Source organism: Salvia hispanica, chromosome 1, assembly GCF_029641045.1.
Source record: "Salvia hispanica isolate PSC_SH4W2 chromosome 1, Shi_PSC_v1, whole genome shotgun sequence".
In the NCBI taxonomy this organism is placed as follows: Eukaryota; Viridiplantae; Streptophyta; class Magnoliopsida; order Lamiales; family Lamiaceae; genus Salvia; species Salvia hispanica.
Window position 1 is genome coordinate 44,661,897 of NC_142692.1, and position 13,414 is coordinate 44,675,310.

Below are 13,414 nucleotides of genomic sequence, written 5' to 3' on the forward strand. Positions count from 1 at the left end.
TCAGAGCAGGGCCCAAGTCGATGATGGTTTATCTCTTTATCTCTTCTCTTGCCTACCCACGTGATGGAAGTCCGATGTGTCATTCCGGCCCACACGTGAGGGGGCGTGTTAAAATTCTAATATCTTGTCCCACATCGGCTTGGTGATGATCCTAACTTCTCTATATAAGTGTGGATAACCCTCCCCCTTATGAGGCCTTTTAAGGGGTGAGTGGCTCTTTTCTAATATGGTATCAGAGCAGGGCCCAAGTCGATGATGGTTTATCTCTTAATATCTTCTCTTGCCTACCCACGTGATGGAAGTCCGATGTGTCATTTCGGCCCACACGTGAGGGGGCGTGTTAAAATTCTAATATCTTGTCCCACATCGGCTTGGTGATGATCCTAGCTTCTCTATATAAGTGTGGATAACCCTCCCCCTTATGAGACCTTTTAAGGGGTGAGTGACCCATTTCTAATAAGTGTTTTCAAAAATGTTTAAAGTCATTGATTTGTCACGTGTACGATGTACCTATTCACGTTCTCAGCCCTGAGGTGTCCAAAGACTCGTTATTTTCATTTTGCTTTGATATCCTATGTGGGCCAACACACTTTTGTAGGTTACTTGAATTCATGTATCAGTCTAAATTGGGTATTGACAGAGAGGAATAACACACCTATGTTTATCTTATTACATGAATTAAGATTATCGCATTACTTGTTAAGTTATTCCTTCAGTCCCAAAAAAATAGCAAGTTTGTTTAAATTGGGTATTCACAGAAAAGGATAACACAACCTATGTTTATCTTTATATGAGTTAAATAGTCCATATTCATTTATAGAAATAGTTCTCTTTTTTTCTATTTTATCATTTATAGATTTTATTTATAGATTCTACCATTCACTATATTATTTTAACCATCTTTTGTCCATCTTTTTTTTTTTTTTTTTTTTTTATGGACGGAGGATGGAGTATATGGATTCAAGAAAGTTGCATAAGTACGAAGGCCTACATAGATTGGAGGAGAACAAAGCAAAAATGAAGTTAGACGAGTCTTTGGACACCCCAGAGCTTGAAGAGGTACGTGACTTACTCCCTCCATCTCATAAAAATATGGCCAATAAATATGACACAAGAATTAAGATAAAATTGATAAAGTAAGAGAGATGAGAAGAATAGTATGGTAAAGTAAGAGATAAGAGGGGAATGATAGTTAAAGTAATGTTAGTGGATAGTGAGACCCTATATTATTAAATTGATATAATTTTCTAAAAATAGAATGCACATACTTTTGTGGGACGGATAAAAATGGACAGTGCACATATATTTATGGGATGGAGGGAGTATCATTTATAAATGACTTTAAACATTTTCATAAAACTAATATTACGAAGAATCAATATTTGAAAAAACCCACTAAACTCTAGGAATATAAATAGGATTATTTTTACAAGATTGGTACTTAATTTTCGTTGGTTTATTTAATAACTCAAATTAAAATCGAATAATTAAATTCAACCTGATATTGCTGAAAGCTAGTATTCCAGACGTCTCATAAAAATATGAACATATGATATTATAACATGGGAATTAAAATTAAATTATTAAAGTTAGAGAGATGGAAATAATGATAGTTAAAGTGGTATTAATGGATAGTGGGACTCACATTATTATGAATGTTTAATGAGTTATAATGGTGGGCTATAGTAGTATAAATTATAAATAAATTACTAATATGTACTCCCTCCATTCTATAGTAATAGAGTCATTTTGCCATTTTGGTACGTTCCATAGTAATAGACATTTCTCTTTTTAGTAAAAATTAACACATTTTTCCACGCCTACTTTACTCTCTCTTACTTTTTTCATTCTTCATCTCTCTATCTTTTTCATTTTCCACTTTATTCTCTCTTTACTTAACTCACCTCACAATTTTTCTTAATCTCCGTGTCATAAAGAAACGCCTCCATTACTATGGAACGGAGGGAGTATAAGTTATGAGTTGGGACAACCTTCTATAAATGGAAATGCTTTTATAGAACGGACGAAAATGGAAAATGTATGTATTTTTATGGAATGGTGGAAGTATTATTCTAATCACGTCAGGGTAGAGTAGTTTGGATCCTAACAAATAAAGATACGTCGGTTGTCTGTGGTCTTGCAACATTATCACCAGTGGCGAATCCAGAAATTTTATGTTGGGGTGCGATAAATAATTATATTAACTTGAAAATGTAATATCCAATCGATCTTTTTTCTTATCTCAAATTTTCTATTAAGTTATTTCATTAAATAACTAAAATTATTTTTAGTGTTATCACGGATTCAAGATTACTCATTCTCAATAGTACTTTCTCATTCTAGTGCAAAATGAAGCAACTACACATCGTCCTCTTCCCAACCATGGCTCACAAACACATGATCCCCATGCTCAAAATGGCGAAGCTCTTCACCTCCTGAGGCCTCAAAGCCACCTTCCTTCGCCGCTCCCCTCACCAAAGCCCAGTTCTCCGACTTTGACGTCGGCCTCGCCCCATTCCCTCCAAAGGGCTCCTCTTTACCCCAAAACGTCCACGCTTTCGACCAAATGACCGATCCCGGTTTCACATCTAGCTTCCTCCGGGCTATGGAGCTGCTGAAGGAGCCCGTTGAGGCAATCCTGCAGCAGTTCTGCCCCGACTGCCTCATCTTGACATGTTCCTCCCGTGGACGGCCGAATCCACCACCAGATTCCGAATCCCACGCCTCGCCTTCTACAACACCAGCTTCTTCTTGTGGTGTATTATAAGGGTTTAACCCCTTATCAAGTCGAGAGATAGAAGAAAGTCGCGAGGAAACAGAGCCCCCTCGATCAATCTAGATAGACTAGGGTTTGTACGCGGAAAATTAAAGAAATAAAAGGCTGGTTATTTTATTTATTAATTGAAATGAATAACAATGTCTCATATTTATAATGAGTAAATAAAGTAGATATCCTAAAGATACAGTAAATCAAAACTAACAAATTCCCGTGCTGACCGGACTCATTTCGTCATATACTCCAACCGTTAATGTCAAAAATCCAAAGTTCCTGTCAATTTTGGGTTTAGATCCCTGCTGTGCATTTTTCCATGGGAAAGGATGTTGTGCACGTCACAGCTACCCATTTGTGAATAAAAACAAACAATCTGACTTATTAAAAATAAATGGAGGGTTGTGATGTGCACATCATCTCCTGCTGTGCATTTTTTCACAGCAAGGGATCAAAATCCTTCAATTTCTCACCCTCCCTTTATTTTATGATTTCTCAATTTATTTTCTTGTTATATTCACGATCCTCTTGCTCTTTCTTCGGCTTCTTCTGTTCCAGCGCGAACGCTCTAGCTTGGGGAGGAAGTCTGGGGCGGTGAGGTTGTTGTTGCCGCGATGATGGGTCGCGATTTCCTCCCGATTCATTCGGTGGTGTCCTCGCCGATTGACGGGATCCCTGATCGTTCTGTCTCGATCCGGCTCCCTTGTTATTTGGACACTCCCTAGAGAAGTGACCGTTTCCTCCACAAGTGTAGCACTTGATCACGTTCTGGTACCGGCATTCTCCGAAATGGTACTTAGAGCACACATTGCATTGTGGTGCCCTAGGTCGGTAGTCTCCTCGCTGGCTAGACGTATGCTGCCCTCCTTCGTGCTGGGATCGATGCTGGCTCGACTGGTGCCGTTTTCCATCGTGGGAAGCTCTAGGCTCATCCCATTTCCGTTTCTCTCTGGAGTAGTGCGATGGGGGCATAGACGAGGTAGTGTTCTCCTTAGCTTTCTCCTTAGGCATTGCTGCCTCAATATCTAGCGCAAGTGCTAATGCTTCGGTGTAGGGGAGTCTCCCTCGGCTGGCCAACGACATCCTTATCTCGGGTTTTAGTCCCTCACGGAACTTGTCGGACAGCTTCTCATCGGTGTCGACTTGAGTGGGGGCATACCGGGTCATGCTGTTGAGCGCTCGATCGTACTCGGTCACCGTCATGCGTCCTTGAGTCAGATTGTGAAACTCCGATGCCTTTGCTTTCCAATAGCTCTTCGGCACATACTTGTTGTATACTTTCGTTTTGAAACCTTCCCACGTCATCGCCTCTACTTGGTCTCGTGGCATAGTCTTCGTTCTAGTATCCCACCAAAAGTCGGCTGCCTCAGTCAGCTGATGGGTCACACAACTCATGCGTTCTCTATCGTTGCATCTCAAAATCGCGAAAATGCGCTCTATTGCCCGGATCCAAGATTCAGCCTTGGCCGGTTCTCCCAATCCGTCAAACACAGGCGGCTTTTGCTCCAAGAAGTTTCACGATTTCTGGATCAACCGGAGGCGGCGAAGGCGGTGGGGGTGGATGATGCGGAATGGGTTGTGACACGCTGTCCTCTTCCTCCGGTTGAGGAGTTTGTTCTCGGTGGCGTCTTGGCGGCATTCTGATTTATCAACACAAATTATTCTCATGATTCTAACAATAGTCACGTGGTATAGTTGAACAACAAGGTTCACGGGTCAATTGTTTTAGAGTATATGGCCAAGCACCAGATATCACAAGTTCGTCACATAGACGGATTGCAAAGAGTAGTGTCAACCATGTTTACAACAAAATCGGTTGCGTCAAGGTTATCAAAAGATCAATGTTCTATATCATCAAGGCAATTGCACTTAAGAAGCAGTCGTACAATTTAAGTGGCGAGTACAGGGCGCCAATAGGTATTCAAAAATGGTGACGCAACAAGAGTCATGACGTGTTGGCATGATAACATAGTGATAGATAATTTGTACCATGTACGAAAGGCAATCCATTGAATCAAAATAATATCTCCCCATGGCATAAGAAAAACGTTGCCTCATAGAGGTCTTAGTATCAAATGCATAAAACAAAAGAGAGCAAAACTAATGAAGGGGTAGAAAATCAAGCCAATCAATCCAAAAACATGGGGGTAGCAAAACAAATATTCCACGACTATCACTCCTAGTCGATATCATTCATATCCTCCTCGGGGTCATCGTCCTCATCCATTTCCAAAGCAGGTCATTCCTCGTCTGGTCCCTCATTCTCGCCATATTCACCAACATCCGGGGGCGGCGGTGTTATCACACGCATGTCCTCCACATTCCCATGGATAATCAAAAGGTTAGCCGCGTTAGCCTTAAGTCTTGGCCTATTAGGGACACGATCAACATGCGGCTCCTTATCGCGACGATACCTCCATCGGCGGGCCTGTCCTGGCGGATATTTGTGTGATGGGGGACTAAGCGGCGGTCCATCCCTCGCAGCTGCCATAGCTGGGAGTAGCACTCCTATCAAGCCGATTATATCGCCTCGAGGCTTGTACTCGGGCGGACTGAACCATGTATATGGCAATGCAGCTTGGGCAGTCCATTCGCTCCAAGGACTCGGCAGGGTGTGGATCAATCTCGAGATCCCCGCGTGATGGGTAACCCCTCCATACGCGTATGCATCCATCCAGCGATCGTAGAATTCAGTGACGTAGGTTAGGAGAAAGGACTTTCCATCCCACTCAAACTCTTGGTAGATTTCGACAGGGAAAACCTTGTTCTTCGCATAACGGTCGCGCATCGGTGCGTAATAATGATTAGGCATTTACAAAAGAAATCTCAGCATCAGAACAAGGACCGAAGAAAATATCAATAGTGTATAAGATTTCAACTGATGCTGAGAGTACGATGGATATATATATATATAGAGGTGTATTCATTTACTTTTCCTATATTTGATGCTTTTTCCTTCTTAATCTCCACCATTCATTATCAAGATCTAATGGACGAGATTAGGGCCTGATTGAATTAATTTTATTCATTAAAAAATAGGTGAAGGGCTTTTAAGGGAATGACAAAATCGTTAGTTATGGTAAGTCCATGATTTTCTCCCTCAAAAGATCTCTCACCGGTTTTTTCATAGTCTCCCAGAATTCTTTCTCTGTCGTCCTTCTTCCATCTTTCTTCTCTTTCATATTTCTTCGTTATTTGGTCGTTAAAATTTCGGTGTATTCTTCTTGTTTTCTTCAACAATGGACGAGATTAGGGCCTGATTGAATTAATTTCTCTGTATTCTTCTTGTTTTCTTCAACAATGGAAGAAGGTAATTTAAGTAGTTCTTATGTTGATTCTAGAAAATATTTCTTCTCTTTTACCTCTATTCTTCCATCATTCTCCCAGTTACGAAAATCATTGTGTTAGAATTGATGTCGATTTTTTCTTATTTTTATACTTCTCGTCGTCATCATATTGGAGCAGCCCCGTATCTTGCCATATTATCGTTTTCGTGTTCTTCAACAATGGAAGAAGTTAGTCCAGTAGGCTTTAGCAATAATTGGTGGATGTGGTTTAGTATTTTGCTTAGGCGACAAGTCTCATGTATTAGGGTTTAGTGTTTATTTTGTTTTCTCGCCTCTGTTATGTTGTAATTCTGGATTTATATAATGTACGAATAGCAGTGTATAATGCATTCTTTCTTATATGTAATGTATGGTTGATATCATATAATGAAAATAAATTCTGATATGCTTTTATTTATGTATAGTGTTCGTTATACTGTTTCAAATCAAGGGATATCGCTTTTCTACGGTTTTATTCGACGGTTTGAGACGGACATTGACGTGCTTCGTGCATTAGTAGGTGGTTTGGAAGAACTCTGTAATTCTCTTCAAGCTGTAACTCCTCCAACGTCGGCCTTTGAAAAGAGGCGCATGATTGAAGAGTTTTATGGAATGCCAAGGCCTGAAGTAGTAGAGGTCCATCCTTCGGATGTTGTAAAGACCAAGGGTCATGCTAGCAGCTCCGCGAGCCGACTGATTTCAAAGAGAGAAAAGGCTGTAAAGGAGGCTATTGGGCCTCTTACACGTTGTAAGGCGTGCGATGAGTTGGGCCATCACGACTCTAGAAACTGTTCAATGCTTAAAGAGATGGCGAAGGAGAAAGAGCTTAGTAAAGGCAAGAGGAAAGCTTGATGTGTTTTGTACCTAAAAAATTAGTTTTCGTCTTGTATTCAGTTTTATTATTTGTTTCGTTGTCTTAGTTTTATTATTTACAGCGCTGTGAACATTTTATGCATAATAAATTTACTTTTGTCGGGAGTTAACATGCATTATCGAATAATAGCCTTGCATTAATAATGATATTCTGTGCATTACTCCATTTATTTATACCATTATTCCATTACTTTGTTAACGTGCATTATCGAATAATAGCATTGCATTAATAATGATTTTCTATGCATTACTCCCTTTATTTATACCATTATTCCACTACTTTGGTAACGTGCATTATCGAATACTAGCCTTGCATTAAAAATGATTTTCTGTGCATTACTCCCTTTATTTATACCATTATTCCATTACTCTGTTAATGTGCATTATCGAATAATAGCCTTGCATTAATAATGTTATTATGTGTATTACTCGGTTCATTACATCCATTATATATGTTGTGTTTACGACATCAGATACTAGTACCAAAATATGCTTCTGTTAGCAAGTAGTTCCGCATACTATGTATGGATCAAAACAGACATGGCAACAAGTCATTTTTTTCCCTACCAAAATTAGTTATCCAAAAAAAATATAGTGCTAAAAGTAATATAAATAGCATTTCCAATGATTATCCATACGATCAATCCACTTCATTCACGGCTTCCTTCTGCCGTGGAGTTAGGCTTTTTATACAGGCAATGAACTCGGTGGGGGTTTGTCGACAGTAGAGGTGATCGACTTTCTTTCCCCTCGGCTTCCTCTTCTCTGCGTCTTCATGAGACGAACTAGCCTTGGCCCTTTGCTGTTCAACCAATCTCTCCCTGAACATTTAGGCAATTGCAAGTGCAAGAAGATCATCCACTGCTTCGTCAATATCCAACCTTGGCTGCTTCGCTGCTGTCCAAAAATCAGTAATGTATCGCATTAATGCACAACACTAACTGTATAATGTACAAAGGTAATCAAATAATTCACCAATGAATTAATGTATCGCATTTGTGAATTAATGCAGCGCGTCGCAAACTACATGTGCAACAATTCCAGGTCACAACTTGTGAATTAATGCACAAATAAAGGCTAACAATGTACAACTAATGATCAATAATGCATCATACTGGAATATAAGAAACCCACTAGTTTTTAAAACTCACAACTTATCAGTGGACACCTCCAACCACATGACCCTTCTACTAAATACATACATCAATAATGGTCAATTCCAATCAAATAATGCATAAAAGTCACTGAATATTGTAACAAAACCGGTCACCACTGAGGCAAGCATGATACAGAGAGACAATAGACTTGTAATGCAAAAAATAAAGTCAACAAATGTATACAAAAACGTTCAATAATGTACAAAAATAAGGACAACCACATAATCAGTTTCATAAACACGGCGCAGCGGTCTCATCTTCCTACTGCGTCGGCTGGCTTTTGAAGGGACGGCCTCTCTTCGACATCGCAAATCTAACATACACAACGACAACAGAAACCACACCAAATTAGTCTACAGGCCCAACAAAATCAACATCTTAGAAATCAACAAAATCACCAATTTCATGTCAATTTCATCACTAAAACTTACTGTCAGAACACATACCACTAAGAAATCAACAATAACCTTCCAAATTTGGATAACCCAACATCTAATACTCACAATTTCACATTTTATCTAAGAAATCGCACTAAAAATTGAAACTTTTTAAGCGTACCGTGGATGAAACACCGATATGAACAGTGGACCGAGGGCGCGAACGAACTGAAGCGGGATTTTCAACACTCTTGAACACTCGGAATCCTCGCCGGTCGAAGCTTTTCACGGTGAGAATCGAAGTCGCGGAAGTCCTAGGGTTTTCAATGGCGGCGGCTAGGGTTTGACGGATTTTGAAGATGAGAGGAAGTTTTTTGATCGTGGTATGATGGATGGAATGACAGAGGAGCGAGAAGTTGAATGGTCTATCAAATTCTCGCTTAATTATCGGACCTTCCGTTTCCAGACATTATATGTTTACTATTATACCCTGGTAATGCACGAAATTAAACCAATAATGCATGACGGGAATAAATTCAATTTTGGAATCTGGACCATCCACTGCTTTCATCCAATGGATGATATTAAAAAGGAAATAGTATCTAAAGGGGTGAAAGTAGCTTAATGTTCCCCTATATATATATATATATGTATGAGTCGAACGACGGAGGTGTGAAGATAATATCATATCAAGAAATAACGGAATTTCCTTTCCGTGCCAAAAGGTGTGTATATATATATATATATATATATATATATATATATTTTCGTGTTTCGATGATTCGCAATTCGTTCTCATAAGTCGCTCGCCTCGTATTCGGCGTTTGATGCCTCCAAGTTCGATATTATCACAAAATTTTCATTCACGACACGACTTACAACTATGTATAGCAGCGTGCTCAAGTTCATTCTCATAGATGTCGTTCATCACATATCACGCAAATCACAATCATATAGAATTTTCATAGAGTTTTATTCATTCAACTCATAACGGTCTCAACATATAATCACTTGCATAACAACATTTATCATGTGTTTTGCATAATCACATTTTGCAATTTCGCATGCATGCATAATCATCATTTTATATTCCATCACAAATTTCCAAATATATCAACAACTCCCATTCGCTTCAACTTCCAATATTTCATAATTCAAATCAATATTCAAGAGATACTTGTTACCTCATTCATCGTGGTTGAGCGGAGACGAGTTGCGGTGTTGAGCCTTCGACGATTATCCATTAATCAATTTACACAAATTTCAGATTTTTAATTCAACAAGACTCTTGGGTCCAGAGCAGAAAGAACCTGGCTCTGATACCAACTGTAACGACCCGCCCATCTAGGGTATAATAAATGCGGCGATCGTTAACTAGGCGGACTTAAATGCATCAAAGATCATAGGCTAGGGTTCCATTTAAAAAGGGATTTAACCAAAGCATTTAATGAACAATTAAGTAGGAGAGAAATAATGTCTTAGCAATGAAATCCAACAAAAGGCTATCACCAAATAAATGCTTATCAGAGTTTCCAAAATAATTCCAACTGTTCCATATCCAAAATATTCCCACTAAATAAAAGTATTCAACCCAACCAAAAGATCACAAGTTTTCATAATATAGCGGAAGCGACCAAGAAAGAAGTGAGGCTATGTATGGAGACACAACGACACTTAAAGTTCCAACAGATCATGATATTATTTCCTACTCAACACCGCCGCCCGCTCGCCACCGCTCAACCTGCACATAGGGAAAACACATGCAGGGCTGAGTACTATAATCATACTCAGTGGGCTCATTGCCGAAAACAGTTTTATCAACAGTAGTAATTATCATGCCATTTTCAAGTGTCCGTCGGGGTTTTAACTTTAGAAAGACCCGAGGCACCAAAATATATTCTTTATCAATATCACAGTCACGCAACCATTTTTCACATCGACGTTTACCATATCCTCATTCTACATGACAAGGAATGCGGCCGCAGTCCAGGTCACTAGACCGGCCAACCCGTACGCTGACACTCGGTCTAACATTGGTGTACACTAACCCAAGTAGAGTTTGCGGCTCTACAAGGATCCGAATTCGATTAAATCAATAGTGGCATAGCCACGAGGGATAGGCACGACAAAACAAATCAAGGCATGATAACTCATATCTCATTCTCATCAATATCAGTTTAGGACAATGTCCTTATTTTAAAAGAAAGCCCACCTTGTCGGCTTAGCTCGATAGTATTCTCTTCTCCTCGTTTATCACGCTGAGAGCGCGAAGTATCACCTTTAAATTAGGCGTATCATAAATCAGTTTCAATCATTGATTTCGAATCATGCATGTTCTCATGTTTCCCTTTTTCCCATTGATAAATCTTTAATATCATCATCCAAAAATCGAGGTATGATTAACATATCATTTTTATTCAAATAACAACTCCAAATTCACCATTAAATCGTGTCACGCATGAGTGCTCTACACACACAACACACGCACACGAACACCACACATGTGCACGCCGACCGAGGCATGCACACACACACACACGGTCACGCACACACACACACATCCATGCATCCCAAATTCATCAATTTAGTTCCCCTTCACTCAATCTAAATGCATGTGGACTCAAGAACACCGATTAATCGGTAGAAGAAGAGAAGATCAAAATTAAAGTACATTTTTCCAAAAGAACAATCGGTAGAAACAAGTTATAGCCTTGATTCTTCAATAAACTCTTGAATTTCAACTTGGATTCTTCTCAATTGATGAAGAAATCTTGAAGAAAGTAGAAGAAAATTTTGGAGAGAGTGGGGAGAGAATTTTTGAAAATATGGAGGAGTGGGGGAGGCGTCGGTTTTGATTTCTAGGGTTAGGGTCTCTCTCTTATTTATAGAGTGTAGGATATAATATCTTTAATTAAATAAATTAAAGATTTTAGAAGATATGGAGATATTTGATAGTAGTTGGCGTTGAAACCGTTGAGAATTAGGAGGATTTCGAAAATTATAGGCTATTTAATTAGCCTATAATTAAATTCAAATATTTCACGGAGTAGAATAATATATCACGGAGCAAGAATAAAATAAAATACTCCCCAAGATATACCAAAAGTGGCGTGTAGTTTCATTCTCAAAAGGGATTTAATATAAATCCTAATTAAATTAGGATATGGTAGGATCTTCTTAGATTTGGCAAGATATGCTAGGATTTTCTAGCATATTTATATTTATTCATGGAAGAGAATAAATAAGAGATCAAATAAATAAATAATCCCTTCTCCCACAATATATGAGATTTTCGAAAATCTCATGGAGAATCAAAGGTTTCGAAAATTTCATCAACAAATAAGGAATATTCGGACTTTGGATTTAATTTGGATAATCATCCCAAACAAATAATTAAATCCAAGAAAAATAGGATTTCTTCTTCAAATAATAATGATGGCCAAAAATTCCACACATTTAAATAATGCTCCTATTTAATTCTCACTCATCCCTTAGGAAAATAATTCACCACAATTATATTACTCCGCATCAAATATTCACACCAAATCAATCATTTCTTTACTTCCTCTTCTTTTTCTCAACGCATTGACCTTTCAACGACCACGTCATATTTTCCACATCTTTGACTATTCAATAGCCACGTCATATTATCAACAAGTTGACTATTCAACTCAATCTCAATTCTCATACGCAATTAGGTCACAAAGACACTATGCAATTAATTACTCATCAAATAATCCACATATCATAGCATTTAAGGCATATAATGCAAAAATTTTATAACCCAAAAATTAGGGTTTGAAAAAGTGGGGCGTTACAATAATAATAATAATAAATAAACAAATTATTGTAAAAAAAAAAGTCTAAATTTATGTCTTGTTTGGTGGGTGCACATATAGTTGCTCAATTTCTCAATGAGAGCATTCAAATTATTATAAGAAGATCCACCTTCTTCAACAGCCTTCTCGCCATTCCCTTATAATTCTGAGCTCTTCTTCTCATCTCCGCCGCTCCTCTGCCCACCATAATCTCCTCCACCGCCCTCGCAACAGCATCCCGCTCCACGCCGTCGCTGTCCCTCATCATCCACCTCTTATTCCCAACAGAAACCCCAGTCCCCAAAACCTCCATCACCAGCTTCTCATTGAAAAACTGTTCCTCAAACACCGGCCATGTCACCATTGGCATGCCGGCACAAACCCCTTCGAGAGTCGAGTTCCACCCATAGTGCGTCACATTAGCCCCCACAGCTGCATGATTGAGACCATTCGAACTTCCAATCAACATATAGTATGAGTATATTCTTTGAAGGAAAAATTAAAACTTTTATCATCAATAATTAATAGACTTACTCCTTTGGCATCCTTAAGTATAACTGTAATTTGAAATTAGTCTAATGATTCAACATTTAGGGGAGTGATCAATTGTTAACTCATCATTTAGTTGCTAACTACAATTAATTTAAGACCATAGGATTTTAGAAAACGTGTGGTCTACAATTTGCCACGTGTAATTTTCGTTTTTATTAATTAAATCGAAAAAGATAAAAAAAAAACTCCAAAATAGGGTTTTGGATGAAAATGTCAATATAGTGTTCCGAAAATATCAACACAATACTTTGAGAATGTGAACACAATGCTTTAAGAATGTTAACCCATTGCTTATATTGACATTCTACACGTATTATATTGACATATTTTATATAGTATGTTGACATTTCTGCTCGTACGAAAAAATTAAAAATTTTCAATTTTTTTTTCAAATTTTGTCGTTGGAACATATGCATATATGATATCGTTGGAATTCTTATGAAATTATCTTTAATTTGATATATGTTATATGAATTTAAAGTTTTGGGATTTCTTTTAAAAGTTAGTTATAACTAAACATGTAGTTAATTGACATTAATAC

At 38.3% G+C, this 13,414-nt stretch overlaps 1 protein-coding gene across 1 annotated transcript; it reads right to left on the bottom strand.

The window, feature by feature from the left end:
• Window positions 1–12,427: 12,427 nt before the first annotated feature.
• On the bottom strand, window positions 12,428–12,790 carry LOC148933902 (scopoletin glucosyltransferase-like). The gene has a single exon (XM_089062003.1). The coding sequence runs from the start codon at window positions 12,788–12,790 to the stop codon at window positions 12,428–12,430; it is 363 nt and encodes a 120-aa protein (XP_088918129.1).
• Between the last annotated feature and the right edge of the window lie 624 nt (window positions 12,791–13,414).

What these genes read in the sequence shown, in the direction of transcription:
- LOC148933902 (XM_089062003.1), bottom strand. Translation starts at nt 12,790, where the DNA reads ATGTTGATTGGAAGTTCGAATGGTCTCAATCATGCAGCTGTGGGGGCT.